Source organism: Bipolaris maydis (assembly GCF_028858645.1).
Source record: "Bipolaris maydis strain C4 unplaced genomic scaffold PSV08scaffold_13, whole genome shotgun sequence".
NCBI lineage: Eukaryota > Fungi > Ascomycota > Dothideomycetes > Pleosporales > Pleosporaceae > Bipolaris > Bipolaris maydis.
In genome coordinates, this window is record NW_027093869.1 from 630,257 (window position 1) to 644,924 (window position 14,668).

Below are 14,668 nucleotides of genomic sequence, written 5' to 3' on the forward strand. Positions count from 1 at the left end.
ATCTTGTAGTATGCTAAATTCTTGTCACGCATACTAAACGGAAAACAGGCATCTAATTCAAACACTATTGAAGTCACTCCGAGGTAACAGCGAGGTAAGAGGGAGGCGTCTCTTCATTGACATGCGCAATACCCAAAGGCGGTGTGCATGGAATAAGCCACGGTTATAACAAGACGCAATAGAGAGCACCTTTTTGAAGATATTACTGTCTCATAGTTAAGAAAGGTAAGAGAAAAGCTGATGAATGAGGCTGTAATAGCTTCAGCGAAGCACGCAAAGAAGTACAAATTGGCAGCGAGTCTCTCCACACACACATGTCTCAGATTCTGACAGAAACTTCCTCCTTATATATTCTCCACCATGGACAGCAGATGGTGCATTTGCATTCATAATTGTGATTAAAGCAGTCCTGCTATGCATCTCAATTTGCGTGTACCTCCCTCACAACGCTGCCGGCACGCGCCAGATAAAATCCATAACCCCAGAGGTATCCGGCCTTATCTGTACATCGCAGCAAGCTACTTTCACTTAAATTTTGTGGTTAAGAGAGGCTCGCGATCTCTCCATAAATCACTTTGCCGGCCGCTAACTTATCTGATCAAGTTAAGCCTGCCACCGGCAACTAATGTTGACGCGCCTCGCATGGGTAGCTTTCAAATGCTTTGCATCGCTACTTTACAGGCGCTGCAAAGTAAGTCATACTGCTCAACCCGGCCTATTAGACTCTGTTCCAACAGGCGCTCCAGTCGGACTATCAATCCCAAGTATGACACCCATGCAACAGAGTCACTGAAAAACGTGTCCATCGCAAGACTTGGTTTCGAGCAAGAAGGCTTGGGCGCAACATGACCGCAATCTCTATGCGGCTTCTGTGGAGCTACTGCTTCCACCGCACGACAGAAATCTTCTTGCACACCACCATGCGAGTGTGTACCTGCATATCGACCTAAAAGATGGCAACTACGTCACTGCAATAGACCCCAATCATGTTCAAATCCGCATTCACCATTTCTCTGGGAGCTGGCCGCTAATCCCCATTCAGCCTACAAACCCTCCCTTCACCATTCACCAACAACTCATCAGCAAACTCAACCCTCGCAGCAAACTCAACCCCCGCAAAAAATTTTCACACCCGCCAATTTCAACTTTATACCTTCCGTCTGTCTTCTTCGAGCTTTCTTTCTTGCGCCACCACGTACCGCTGCCCTTGGCCCGCTTCGTGCTCATCTCTCACCTCTTTACTCTTTCTACAATCATCCAACATGTCATATATTGATCGTCTCCCTATTGAATTGGCCCTAGAGGTGACTAGATACCTACCGCAACCCGATGTAGCCGCCTTCGTACAAGCTTCGAAGAACCTGTTTGAGGCCGAAGAAGCGCTATACAAAGCAATCAAGCTGGTGTATCAGACTTCGCCAAAGGTCCTAAGTTTGGTTCGCTTTCTACAGCGATATCCCTTCTTTACTTCAGTCACTAGAGCAATCGAGATTAACGCCGCTGTCTTGGAGAGCGGCGACGTGCACGAACTGTCTTACGAGGACTCAGATGAGGCGCGACACTTGACCGAATCCTTGATACAGCTGCGAGCCACTTCTCCTTCAACACCAGATGCCGTTATTCTTCCAAAGGACACTAAGAAGAAGTGGCTTCTAGCCTGGATGTCGGAAACAGGATACTTGAGCGCCTGCCTGGCATGGATTATTTTCAAGGCGGAAAACTTGGAGGTATTACAGCTGGACATGTCTCGTTTCCAGGAGGCGGCTATGTTCTTCGACCTGTTTCATTCCACCTACTCCACCGGCTTAGCACATGGACATCAACCCTTTGCACACTTGCAGCGTCTGGAGATAACACTTTCCCACCAAAACGCCTTCGTCCCCCTAGTATCTACCCTGACAGAAGTCGTAGTCACTAGACCTGGTACAGAACCTGTGTTTGGTGTCCCTGGTCTCCAGACATCCGATGCTACCAGTCTTCGTTCGATCCACATACGTGGGGGCTTCAACGGTGCGAGTCAGATCACTGAGCTCCTAAGGACCGGCGCTCCACCAAACCTTGAGGAAATTTGCATCCGGGATGACGGTCTGTTCTCTGATGATGAGTCCAGCAACTTTTTTGACACTGTTTTCCAAACTGCCCTAAAAATCAAAACTCTTGTCCTGACTTTCCGCTATAAGGGAGATGATTTCGATCTTGCAACCATTATCCCACCCAACGCACATCGGCTTGAGACCGTCACCTACTTTGGAATCCACCAGTGGCTGCTGCCCGACGTCGGCCCGGATCTGGATTTACAGCAGCTTAAGCGGTCAGTCCCTCCCAATGTCAAGGAATTGGAAATTCAGGGCTTGAATGTCGATGCGATTAGACATGTGGTGGACAATCACAGAGATAGCGAGTTCATTCCCATGAATATCCCGGACCAGTTGAATACCTTGCATCTCAGCTTTGATGTTGATGCCGAGGAGTTTGACTCGCCCACGGAAAAGCTTGCAGATATCATGCCAGCGCTTAGAACACTTTCTCGGCAACTTAGGCAGAGCAGATGCACCCTTCTGGTTTGTGTACGCAAAAGGATATTGTACTTTTCCGAAGAGAAGGTTGTCTTCAAGGCGAAGCCGTGATAGCAAGGGCTTGTATCCTGATTGTGGGAGCTGGTGGCCAAGATGCCTAGTTATTTTGTGCATTGCGAGATTGGCGCTGCGCCTTCTACGTGGCACTTGAGCAGGACAGATAGCTAGGGTGTTTTAGTAATTTGAGGTCGCGGTGTTTAGCTAGTTGTTGGCAGATCCTCTCCTTCTGAGGCTGTTAGGGATGTTATGTACTTAGAAGTCTCACTAAATATGTTCCTGTCGCTGGCTCGTTGATACATGTCTTAATACTCTCCGTCTGTCTTGAGTCAGCCATCGATTCGCGAGGAATGGTATCTGGTCGACTCTACCTTGTGTCTGTTCCTGAATGCGCGCCTAAAACAGACTTTATCATGTCATTTCAAAAAACATCGTTTGCAGCTACGTAAAATATGCCTTCAGATTTCAGTTGAAGACGAGTCTTCTGTCTCTTTACATCTTCTATCTATTTTGCTCGCTTCTTCAGTTACACACCAAACTAAACTGCTAAATTGCTCGTCCAGCTTTTCGCCCATATCAATCGCTTAGTTTGCCCACAGTCACACGTTTTACTTAATAGTATTGGAGAGCTCGTAGAATTTGCGAATAAACTTTCACCTCGTCTACACACCAAGAAGATTGGTATGACCACGCTCAACTGGCAAATGACCTGGGGAGATGCCCGCTCCTACTGGCAAGGACCTCTATTGAGCTGAACTAGCATGCTAAGCAAAAATGGCAAAGCACCTGTAGTATAATGGGCAGCATTGGCGAGTAGCAACCACACACAGCACAACAAGTCCCCTCAGATGCTTCTTGCACTGTTAGAACTAGACCACCAAAGCCCCCGTATAGATATGCATTGCGGTCTTATCAGACAAAACTGTTATGGCGCTGCCGTGACTCACCTTATTTGGGTATAGCGCCTTGGCTAAGATTCTGCACTTGGCCCACCTCCGGGATAGATAGACTTGTACCATACTGTTTTGATATACCGTCCGTTTTTTGGTGGCCGTCCCAGCCGTGACATCTGGTAGCTGCTCCAGCTTCGATCTGTATTGCGCGGCGGCCCCCTCCCTCTCGGCCTACATTGCGTAGCGTCGCCGAACGCATTGCGCGATCGCCATCGAAACCGCGGCACCGTCAAGGACCAGCCCGGACAACCAGTCCGGACAACCAGCCCAAAGCAGGCCCCCGTCAGACTCTGCCGAAAGGAAAAAACCTGTCTACAGTGTAACCTGTCAAATCTGCGAGTTGATGGCACCTAACACTCACCCACGAACGACTCAATGCCAACCATCAGTTCACGAGAGCTGATGCTTCGCATCGATCCCCAACGGAATCCACACGAGCCACGAACATCGCAACAGCTTTGGACGCCGGCCTACCGGAGCGTCCTCAGCTTCTTCGACTGCACCATCGAATCGTGTAGATAAACGGAACACGCGAAAGGGCAAGCGCGGTGCTACCAGGTCCCATACGGCAGCAACTAACGCAAGCGTGGAGGTGCCCCACACCATGATCTACTTACAGACGAAGAAACGGCCAACCAGAGCGGACCGGAGCATTTCTCGGAACCGCGCTTACCCCAACCAAGCCCGGCGGAGGAATCAGCAGCGGAGCCCTCCGAGAAGGTACCGACTACGAAGATCATATGTAGGAACCACCAGGGTCGTTTGCACGAGATTCGATACAAAGTCTAAGAGTCCCCTCTGACCTGCATCAACAACCACCTTCATCCCCACCCTCCCAGTTCGACGCTACCTTACGATCCACCCCAACACGTTCGATTGTACGGATACCAGCGAGTGTTGGAAGTCTTACCACTGTGCATGAAGGGCGATGCTATGGACTGGTATACATTGTTGTCCGACAGCCAGCTTAGCCGCATGACGACCGACATTGACGAATGGATCATCGCGCTACGCCACCCCTTCCAAAAAGACGCGATGCTTGCGGAAGACGAAGCTAACCGATGCAAACATTCATTCGAACACGAGTCACTCGACGTCCGTCAATACATCACGCGCAAAGAGACATTGCTGTACGACGCTGGCTTTGAGGGACCGGATGAGCTTCTCCTCATCCAGAAGATCCGGGGTGACCTTGACCCTACTCTCCAAAACGCGGTCACCATCGACCCATACATGACGATGGAAGACTTTGTCAGCCTTTGTTACCAGAAGGAATACTCCGCACAACGCATGTTCGAGCAACAGCGGCGACAGGCCACCGGCCAGTTGTGAGTTGCCGCACAAGAGTTTGCATGTCGACGACAAGACCAGCCCTCGACCTATCGCCCCGCTCCACAACCTCGAACCACCAACGCGAAGACACTGCCGGAGCCTCTTCGACCCGCACTCAAGGCGATCGCGAGCAACCGCACGGAACGGCCGTTGGCGTATCTATGTCAGCATTGCGGCGGAAAGCACAAGGACTTGGACTGCCCAGACAGGTCTCCCCGCCCCAGGTCATACGGTCAGAAGCGCGTCGCGTTCATGATGGATCTGCTGGACCAGTACAATGACTGCGAATTTTCTGATGAAACCCTCGTCGATGCTCACGAAGAAGACGACGCTTTGCGAAACGACGAGCAAGACGTCGCCGTGAACCACAAAACGGAAAACGGTTAGCGGAGCCACAGAAGGACGGCTGCGACCCCGACTCAAGACAGGACATCGCTGTCCATCGATCGCCACCAATACCGGCGGAGTCAACGACGCAGAACATCGATAATGAAAACATACTTACCGACATGGAGATCTCCAACAGCACCTTACCTCGGAAGGACCGTTGTTGCCAACACGTGGGCTCGCACCTCATGCCAGCTTGTCGGACCAACCACTGAGTATGCCGCTCCTAACTCAGACGTCAAGCAGTCATACCCCTTGACAAAAGCCATCCGCCACATGAACAAGAACAAGTGGATTAGACTCCTAGAGCTCGCAGAGATCCGAGGCATGGAGCCATATCAGACGGCCATGAAGGCTGTGGGCCTGGGCGAAGAAGGCGAAGTACGAGTATATGTGAAGCCATCCACGATTGCCGACGTCCTCTATGAGGACTCAGACCATGATGCAGTTGACCTCAAGATCGTCGCGCGCATGGAAGAAATCAAACCCGATTTGAATGTCTTCACCGAGTCAAACACCGCAGCAACTCAAGGCCCGGTCGACGCCGATGGTTGGCTAATCTTAACCCTCCAGCAGGCCGACACCAATACATGAAACGACCACTGGCACTTGGAATGACCAGTAGACCGGCACAGATGCATGGGGAAACCAGCAAGCCGACGCCGACGAGACTGTGACCAAGCCACACGCAGAGGAGTCAAAGGAACAAACCGACGATGCACAGTCTGAGGCGCTGCCCCCCTCCTAGGCCTTTTTCTTCGCAGACGATTCATCAGCGTTTTCCGCCCCCCGCAGTCCAAGTGAGAAATCGTTCTCGCAAATCGAAGGAAAGCTCGGCCCAGGCTTCCTATCCTTCTTAAATGCGCCCAGCAACCACCCGTTTGACAACGACGCGTTTGAAAGCAAAGCTTTCGCCAACACCCTCGACAATATTGACGACGATGATATGCCAGACGAAGCACACCTATTTGCAGACTGGCTGCGCGACAGCCCATACAAAACAGACAAACGTGAGCGGCTCCTCACTATGCGGACCATAGACGCAATCGACGCACACTGCAACGGTACGGAGCAGACTGCCAATATCCCAGTAGAGGCATGGGAGGCGCTCAACGAGCAGGAACGCTACGCTCTCACCCAGATGGCACAGTACAGTAATGTTGGCACGCAGATCGCCGCTGACATCCTGAACGCTCTTGAACACTTGTTGGTAGTGCGCGCCGCACGCGACGATCCGTGCGAAGATGACGGACTCACATGGAAAGAGTACCGCATCCAGACAGCAGGTCTCTTCAACGAACTGCACGACAAATACGAACGCACCTTCGTCTGTACGCGAAACCCATACGGCACATACAACACCGTTGGCGACTTGAACACGGCCTACCAGATAACCGCCGATAATTCTCACGACGACGACGCCGCCCCCGCTGACGACCGTTCGCCGCACAACGACAACGACTTCTATGAACAAGATGGCAGTGGGCCTGAGGAAGATAACAAGGAGGAGTCGGACGACGGGCCATGGTGGGACGCATGAAGGATTATACTGGGATATGAGGGAACAAGTACGGAGGCATGTTGACACAGGGTATGAATGCGGGATGATGGGAACATGAGGGTTACTTGTACAATAATGCGACCATCTCGCAGCTAGATTACCATTCAGCCTTGGTCGCGTACTATTATGTTCTAGTTTGCCTTCTGCCACTTCCCGTTGCGAAAAAAACCAAATGTTGCAATATTGTCGGAAAAGTCCACAGACCCCTTGAGCAGTGATTGCGATACCTGCGTTCAGGCAGAGAACGCATTAGACCCGACTGTTGCCATTCCCCATTACCTGTGGTAACTGAATCTGTCGCTATCCTGATCTTGTCTTGATAGATACATAGCATTAAAATCCTGTAAGACCAGCATTTGATACAACCTACCACAACTTACGATACCTTGGCATCCCTGTCGCTAACCAATATCTTTACTCACAGAGAGAGAAATCTAAGGCACTGCAAATAGTAACGTGGATTGTATCATCACACCCACAATCTGCTGAACCTTTACTGCACAACTTCTCTTAGACTTCTACGATGCGGGATTTAGTTTATAGTAACCAGCTATTGCAGGACAATTTGATGAGTTTTTAGAAAAATTTAGATTTCCTCGCATCAAGGTATCTTTGGGCTTTCACCGGTCTCTTGTCAAATGAAGGGATACCATCAAGGAACACCGTCTTGGACGTTGACGTCGGGTGGCATTGAGCGGTCGTGAGCAGCTAGTCCCTTTACATTCACGTTTCAGTGCTCACGTTCATTATCACACTAGTAAATCTCCGCTAGCTCTAAATCTACCATTTGTTGTCCACCCGAAGCCTCTACACCTTTCTTCCTTTCACAAGGAACACTTCAAACAAATCAACCTGCGCAACGACAATATGAGCAGCAACGACAACACTACTCTTACCAAAAACCCTGTCGACCGATTCACGAAGCGTGATCTAGAAATTCTGGTTTATGCGTTCATGTCTCCAAAGGGTGGCTCTCTCCAGGTATGTCTTTTTTCACTCGCTACAACACTATGCTTCCATACATGAAGCTAATACCAAGGATAGGTTGACTTTGAGAAACTTGCTACCTTTTCTGGTACCACGTCGACCTCCGTCGCTATCGAATGGGCCGACCTCTTGTGTAAAATACTCTGCGAGGTTCTTAAACCCGTTAGAAAAAGTCCCAAACAAACTTCCCGTATCAGCAAGGTAGCTGCCGCCACGGAATCTAAGAAAATAGAAGGTGATTCAAGTTTCAACAATGAAGGTATGTACCTGGAGGGGCCGGGGACATATCGCGTGATAGTAAGGCCAAGCAGATGCCCAGGCAGAATGTCCTGATAACCTCGATCTCGATCTTCCCCTCGCGAAGAGTGAGCTGGTCGGAAATGACAAGCAGAACTTAGAAGAAGATGCTTGAAGTTCTCCATGGGCCCCAACGTAAGCTAGCAATCTTGCTGCCCACTCTTTCTTGCTTATTATTGATACTGCTAGTGCTTACGGAACTGGGAGGGAAATCGCCCACCACCGCTTGTATAACCGTGCATTCTACTGCCTGGATGCTAAATACGTTCGATCCATTAGTCTGTTTGATTCACTGGTGGTGTGGAGGGGGGTAGTCTGGGGCAGATGATAAGGTTGCGTTCATAATGAGATATTAGGAAAAGAAGGAGCATGAATAGCACATGTGAACGTTCGTAGATACGAACAATCAATGGGATCGTGGGTTGTTCCTGCATTCAAAGCATTCGAGATCAATTCATGCCTACTGCTACTTTGTATCACATGTATTTTCCACAGGATTTCATTCATGTATTTCAGTTATGTGAGGTTCTTCCACCGGTATTATAACTACACTTTCTTACGTTTTGGCACCCTATGTGTCTGAAAGGCAGCCACCAGACAATTTCGGATACTATAAGAAAGATATACCATATTATTTGTCCAGTTATTATTATCGCTCGTCAATATCACACTGCTCGTCCTTCATCCTCATCGGGCTATGTCGTGGGCAAAGTCACGCCAAAACAACGCGCGGGAACGGCGGAAACCAAATTTGGTGTCATATATCAATCCTTGTTACTACACGATTTGGAACTTATCAATAGAGAAGACCAGTACGTTTGCCTGTACAGTTCATTACTGTACAGATTCATCGTATGCTTAACACTGGACAGATAGGAAGAGAACTAACATAATCGCTAAAAACAGGAAATCTTAACCACAGATGTTGGATCCATGCTTAACAGAATGTGAGTCGATCCCTTGTCCCTAGGATAGACAATGCGAAAGGACTCTTGAAAGGTGATGTTGAAACCATCCGTCACCGCCTATACGAGGTAATATACTTAACCTGGATTGCTGATTATGGTGCACTACTGAGTCTGATAATATCGAATATGTGACTTCTATCAACCATGGTAAGAAAGCGTCGTACCAGACCGTAAAGAGACATGAGATTGGCATCGCAGTTATCACGCAATCGCCATTTTTCCGCAGCTGCCCTTGTCTTAATTAGTATTCGTAAGAGCTAGTCGAGAAGCTAGCATCAAATCTTGGCTTTCACTTCGACGCGACTCTGTTATCTTCTCTCACTGGTTTGCAGGCCCCACTTATATCGATTGCGGTTCACCAGGCCTTTCAAGCTCTACAACTCATAGAGTAGCTTTTCTCCATTCCCAAACTTGCTGCCTAACGATCTCTTTTACTAGTTTTCTTCTAACTCCCTTCACCCGTGCAGCCCTAAATTGGGTCCGTTGCGCTCATCCTATTGGCTTCTCGAAGACACTCACTCATTCGCCCCACTCGAGCAATATGGTTGGCATTTCTGAAGAATACGGTGGCCCGGGCATGGAGAATTTTGATGTCTATCGAAACCTGGGTCTAAGTCCGTATGAAATACGCATTAACAACGTAGACCACTTGAAGTGGGCCGCAAAAAAAGCTGGATTTTTGGTACATCACGATCGTTTGATGAGGCACCACGCCAACAAACCTCAAGATGTCGACTTAGGCACCCTCAATGGTCTTGTGAGCTATATTTCAGAACTGGAGACGCAAGAACAACACCTTGCTATTGAAGAGCTTAACAACCGCGCTCGGGCTGACTGGCGAAGTACCTGGAGTGTCAAAGACAAGATTGGCGACTGGCGCCCACACAAGCCCCATATTGACGCATCAGCTATGGTTCCACCGATGAATGGTAAGCTCAGGCTAGGATTTGCAGCAAATTTGCTCGGTATAGGGCTGATTCGTCACCAGATTCGACTGAGGATAGTCGTCCCCGCAAACAGTCGCCCTGCTCACCGGAGCGCCACCACCAGAAAAACACGCATTCGCACCCGGTCTCTTCTCATTTTGCACATTCCGGAAGTAAGGAAGACCCCATACTTGTCAGCAGTGATATCGAGGACGGCTATGCAAATCCCCGCTCTATGCCATCGCTACCCGCCGGCCCTCGATACCAGCTCGATCGGTTTCAGGATCACCTGAAGAGCACAGGCAGCCGTGCGACATTCGAATACAAACTAGAGCTAGAGAATTTGTTGGAACTTGGTCGCCAGGTTCAGCGACTGAAGACCAATCAATACAGTTCAGATCCCAATGTCGCAATTGGTGTAGTACGAAGGGTTGGCAACTCTGACCACAATGTCATCCCAGAGTACTTGGTGACGGCCAGATTGCCTTCATATCCCAACAAAAATGTCGAGAGCCTGATGGTAAGGGTATGGAGTCTTGATATTTGCATGAAGAAGTTGCCACCATGGGGTGAACGGAACCAGAGTGTCATTGATCGGGAGGATTTCTCCTCACTGGGTTACCAGTTTTATCCCTTCAACTTGTGGTCGGATAATCAACTTATTCAGTACTTGCAAGATGTCAGAGCACAACGTAACTCTGGTTCATGCTAGTATTCGTAGAGACAAACTGCCAGCAGTATCTCATACGGATGTACAAACATCGGGTACCTTGACTGGAACGACAGAGTCGCAATAAATCACTTTGCCATCTGCAAACGGAATTTTTTGGTATTCCAGTAAATATATTCCCTCATTCATGGTTGGCGTTGTGTTATAAAAATTCAAATTTCATTCTTGCGCAGTTTGGTGTTGACGTGCGTTTCTTGATAACATGTACAGCCTCTGACCATACAGTTGCATGCCACATGATTATGCCTTATTCCTCGTCCACCCACCACAAAACTTTTATCTGTTCCTCGTATCTGGCGTCAGGGGTTTGACGAACTTGTCTCCAAAGTAAACATCACGAACAAGGCATCATGGTGCTTCAGATGGTCAGCAACACACAGCCAAAGCTCCAGGGGCATATGTAATACAGCTTTTGATTGAGTGCCAGTACTCTAAAGGCTGATAGACAGGCTCGGTGTGTGGGTGAGAATGGCGGGGGCAAGCTTTGAGGCATGCATAGATCTCTCAAATGAAGGATGCTTGGCCAATGTGTGATCCAGGAGATTGCGCCTGCCCACATGCTCGCAGATTATTAGAAATGGTTTGCTGGGAATTTCTTCAAAAGATTTGTCATGAGCACATGGCCTCGGCGGTGGGAAGGGATGAGAAGCTTCGGCGGCAGCTGACATGGCCCCATATTGTTGTAAAGAGGTGAAGTAAAAAAGTGGCCGGTATAGCGATTATGGCCCAGGCCAAGCTGCGGCCTTGAGAAAGACATACGATTGGATGTGCACTGATGTTTGCTCGAACAATGTGTAGTTAGTTACGCGACGCGGTGGTGACAGAGAGTGGCCAGTAATAGATGTAGCCAGAAAGAAGGAGCGCGACTAGCGTAATGTATATGGCGATAGAGACGAGTTATTGAGGGCAAGCATTCAGTATGAAGGGATCGAGACCTGCAAGACTTAGACCAGATGACACACAAGCATCAGAAAGGAGCTTACCGATGTCTGGATTTTCCGGCGGGCAGAGCCTCAGAGTGCGATTTGTTGAGTAGTAGGAGGCTTCTGTCCGGAAACGTAGCAGCAGGGCCGGCTCGCGAGCACTAGAGTCTGCCGCGCAAGCATCTTAATTGGGAGGGGGCGAGTTGGATTTCTTGCCTGTGTTGACTATAGCGACCTAGTGAAGTCTTGAGGTCGGATACATCTAGAATGTGGTCGGGGGTGCAGCTATCAAGCCAGAAGTCGGTTGGTTGCTGGACTGGCCCGTCGAGCTAGGGTCTAGCAAACACACACTTCGTATCTGCGCCTGTGTCCAAGTTGGCGAGCGAGGTACTAGAACTCGGGACTGTGAAGCACTGACTCGATGATACACCCGACGGGGCAGAATTGAACTGGCAGGAAGGGCTGCGACGCGGAGGCCCAAGAAAATCGTCTTCTCGATGTTTCCATTTACTTTCTGGGTAGGTGACAAAACGCATGTATGGATGACTACTACTACCACTATCATCACAGCAGTAGCAGCGATGACATTGACAAAAAAACGTTCGCCCGCCTGCCCAACTCGTGCTGACGCAACCCCCCCCCCCCCCCCCTTGGTCATGTTGGAACACTTTAAAACACCAACACCACGAGTCGATATAGATACCGAAAGTAGGGAAGTATGTAATAAAGAACAACTAGAATTATCCTGTCAAAATCATCTGGTGCTGCTGTGCCGGATAAGTCAAAGGTTGAAGCCAAACAGCTCAAACAGGGCCTTCGTTCATTGCAGATCGGATACGAACTTTTGTATTATAAACTGAATGAACTTCGCAACGAATTCTGCACTATGTAGAAAACCCCGGAAATCTCATACAAAGATTCCGAATGAGTAGCCGCACCAAGACTGTCATGATTAGGAGCCCTCAGCTTGTAAGGAAGGCCAGAGCTCACAAAGAGGCAGAAAACAGCAACTGCAAGACAAAGATTCGTAAATAAAGCAACAGAATTAGAGACGGTGACTGTCGCCTATAAAACATAGATAGCTGCTGAAGTAAGAGAGGCACGGTAAATTGCAAAAGAGGTACGATAGTAGGGCTGCGCAACTGGCTGCCGCTCGGGCACAAGAGCAAAGGATCGCGTTGCTGCAACTGCAAAAAGAAATCTGTTATAGTCAAGCTACAGCTGAGTAGAAATCAGGTCATGGGTGCTAAAAGTGGTGAGGCTGCTGCGTCACCGCCCGCCAAACTTTCTGCCAAGCCCTCCACCAATACCACCACGCTCGGACACCACATGTATTTATCTAACAGATGCAAATAAATAGAAATCGAATAGAAGATTTTTGCAGTACCTTACGAGAAGATCGCGCGATAGCACAGTTTTGGCAGGGGTCTACAGCTTTATCCTTCGTGGGGAGCTGCATCAGTTGAATCATTGCACGCGTTCACCATCACTTTCATTTTCACTTTTGGACGTCACTGTCGCCCTCCGCCACAAACATGCGAAAATTTTTTTATCACTAATACTGCGTACCAACCCACCTCTCAACTCTTCTATCATTCCCTTGCTCTCACAGTCTTGAGCTCCTGATCCTCTTCGCCACCACAAACATACTCCTATATCATTCACGGCCAACAGCTAGCAAGATGACTACGGCTGCCTCATATAAAGAACTGACCAAGCTTGAGAGCGCGCGACTGCCTCTTTGCATGTTGGCATGCAAGGGAGTTCCAGATGTAAGCCGTCCCCATCTTTCTCTCAGCAAACGACTATTTCTTGCAGACATGTTGCGCATCTCGGTTCACTCGCATGTTGCTGACATCATTGACAGGTTGACTACGAAAAGCTTGCTGTTCTGAGAAACACGGACCCCTTCCAGTTGTTCAAGGAAATGGCTCAGATCTGGTACAAGAAGGGCCTTTTAGACGGCCATGCTACCACCCTGACTACTTCTGAGAAGGCTGATCGCGGTGCTTCGGCTCTCTTCCACGCAACTTCCAACAAGCACGGTGCCGACAGCCAGGATATCAACAGCGAGCTCCCTCTTAAGGGAAAAGGTGATCCGGCAAAGACCTCCGGGGGCAACGGTAGGTATCACGTTGGCGCGATACGGAAAACTGTAATACTGACACTATACAGATGGCCAGATCATTTTGGACCAGAGTGATGACCTTTCCGATACGTCGAATGTGTGCGCTGGAGATGTGCAGGAGGCCGTCGAAGGTTTGGCCTGATCATCCTCAGTTACATCTAGGTAAGCCCTCTTGCTACGGCCTCTACTTGCTTCGCCGCTAATATTGCTAGTGTTCTCCCCGCTGAGAACTGCCCCTGTTTCCCATACGGCTGCGTCAATCGAATCCCCTGTCTGAGAAAATTATATTGCGTCGTGGTTCAAGTTGTTGGGATAGTACATGGGGTCAGAATTGTATGCTAAAATGAACGAGATGTTCGCACGCTGCAACCGACTACTAGTCTTTGCTGCTTGAGATCCAATACACTAGTCAAATCCGTCACACCATCAAAGCATTTCAAGATCCATCGCATTACAATGATGACAGTGTCCTGCTCGTTGACGTACTGCACAAGCTTGAGGTGCTCAAGCGAGGTGGCGTCGCTGATGCCACTGCTGATTGAAAACACAATAGTTTCACTGTATGGTAGGCTAGTTTGCATGTGTCACTTGTATCAGTGGGCTGAGCCCTGGGTGACAGGCAGAGGCAATATATAGTGCTAGGGGTGCACTTAACAAAGCTAACGTAATCGTCATTTGTAGTATTGCTGCTGTGCATCTAGTGGAGCTTTGTTGGTGTCATCGTCAGTGGGGGGTTCGGTGCTGTATTGATTCATTTGGGCTATCTTCACTACCGCATCAAACTTGGTTTTTCAATTTGAACATGCTGCTTTGGCCGCTGGAGTGGGGGCTGTAGAGGTCATGCGTTTTGCTTTGTTATTGTTCCTGCCACTAGCTCTCTTCGCGTATGCCGTACAAGAATAG

At 49.1% G+C, this 14,668-nt stretch overlaps 8 protein-coding genes across 8 annotated transcripts; 6 read left to right on the forward strand and 2 right to left on the reverse strand.

The window, feature by feature from the left end:
- Window positions 1-1,262: 1,262 nt before the first annotated feature.
- Window positions 1,263-2,627, forward strand: PSV08DRAFT_250641 (uncharacterized protein; the record flags this gene model as incomplete). Its single annotated transcript, XM_014221428.2, has 1 exon — window positions 1,263-2,627. The coding sequence occupies one exon, from the start codon at window positions 1,263-1,265 to the stop codon at window positions 2,625-2,627; it is 1,365 nt and encodes a 454-aa protein (XP_014076903.2).
- Window positions 2,628-4,459: 1,832 nt separating this feature from the next.
- Window positions 4,460-4,897, forward strand: PSV08DRAFT_379880 (uncharacterized protein; the record flags this gene model as incomplete). The annotated part of the gene is made up of 1 exon (XM_066093373.1): window positions 4,460-4,897. The coding sequence occupies one exon, from the start codon at window positions 4,460-4,462 to the stop codon at window positions 4,856-4,858; it is 399 nt and encodes a 132-aa protein (XP_065948325.1). The 3' UTR covers window positions 4,859-4,897.
- A 921-nt stretch (window positions 4,898-5,818) lies between these two features.
- On the forward strand, window positions 5,819-6,988 carry PSV08DRAFT_326189 (uncharacterized protein). The gene has a single exon (XM_014221425.1). It carries the CDS (start codon window positions 6,192-6,194, stop codon window positions 6,783-6,785), a length of 594 nt encoding a protein of 197 aa, XP_014076900.1. The 5' UTR covers window positions 5,819-6,191; the 3' UTR covers window positions 6,786-6,988.
- A 685-nt stretch (window positions 6,989-7,673) lies between these two features.
- Window positions 7,674-8,205, forward strand: PSV08DRAFT_355063 (uncharacterized protein; the record flags this gene model as incomplete). The annotated part of the gene is made up of 3 exons (XM_066092890.1): window positions 7,674-7,787; window positions 7,851-8,052; window positions 8,105-8,205. The coding sequence occupies 3 exons, from the start codon at window positions 7,674-7,676 to the stop codon at window positions 8,203-8,205; spliced, it is 417 nt and encodes a 138-aa protein (XP_065948326.1).
- A 1,394-nt stretch (window positions 8,206-9,599) lies between these two features.
- PSV08DRAFT_186353 (uncharacterized protein) lies at window positions 9,600-10,696 on the forward strand (the record flags this gene model as incomplete). Its single annotated transcript, XM_014221423.1, has 2 exons — window positions 9,600-9,971; window positions 9,998-10,696. The coding sequence occupies 2 exons, from the start codon at window positions 9,600-9,602 to the stop codon at window positions 10,694-10,696; spliced, it is 1,071 nt and encodes a 356-aa protein (XP_014076898.1).
- A 317-nt stretch (window positions 10,697-11,013) lies between these two features.
- Window positions 11,014-11,355, reverse strand: PSV08DRAFT_151672 (uncharacterized protein; the record flags this gene model as incomplete). The annotated part of the gene is given in 2 exon segments (XM_014221422.2): window positions 11,014-11,143; window positions 11,162-11,355. Coding segments are annotated over 2 exon segments (324 nt in total), but the record flags the coding sequence as incomplete, so codon positions are not given.
- Window positions 11,356-11,512: 157 nt separating this feature from the next.
- On the reverse strand, window positions 11,513-12,202 carry PSV08DRAFT_373622 (uncharacterized protein; the record flags this gene model as incomplete). Its single annotated transcript, XM_066093242.1, has 5 exons — window positions 11,513-11,580; window positions 11,698-11,820; window positions 11,864-11,953; window positions 11,985-12,027; window positions 12,068-12,202. The coding sequence occupies 5 exons, from the start codon at window positions 12,200-12,202 to the stop codon at window positions 11,513-11,515; spliced, it is 459 nt and encodes a 152-aa protein (XP_065948327.1).
- Window positions 12,203-13,319: 1,117 nt separating this feature from the next.
- On the forward strand, window positions 13,320-13,907 carry PSV08DRAFT_355065 (uncharacterized protein; the record flags this gene model as incomplete). Its single annotated transcript, XM_014221421.1, has 3 exons — window positions 13,320-13,409; window positions 13,505-13,760; window positions 13,813-13,907. 3 exons carry the CDS (start codon window positions 13,320-13,322, stop codon window positions 13,905-13,907), a joined length of 441 nt encoding a protein of 146 aa, XP_014076896.1.
- Window positions 13,908-14,668: the final 761 nt, after the last annotated feature.

Bases quoted from the DNA above. Each gene is read 5' to 3' on its own strand.
- PSV08DRAFT_326189 (XM_014221425.1), top strand. From the start codon at position 6,192: ATGCCAGACGAAGCACACCTATTTGCAGACTGGCTGCGCGACAGCCCA.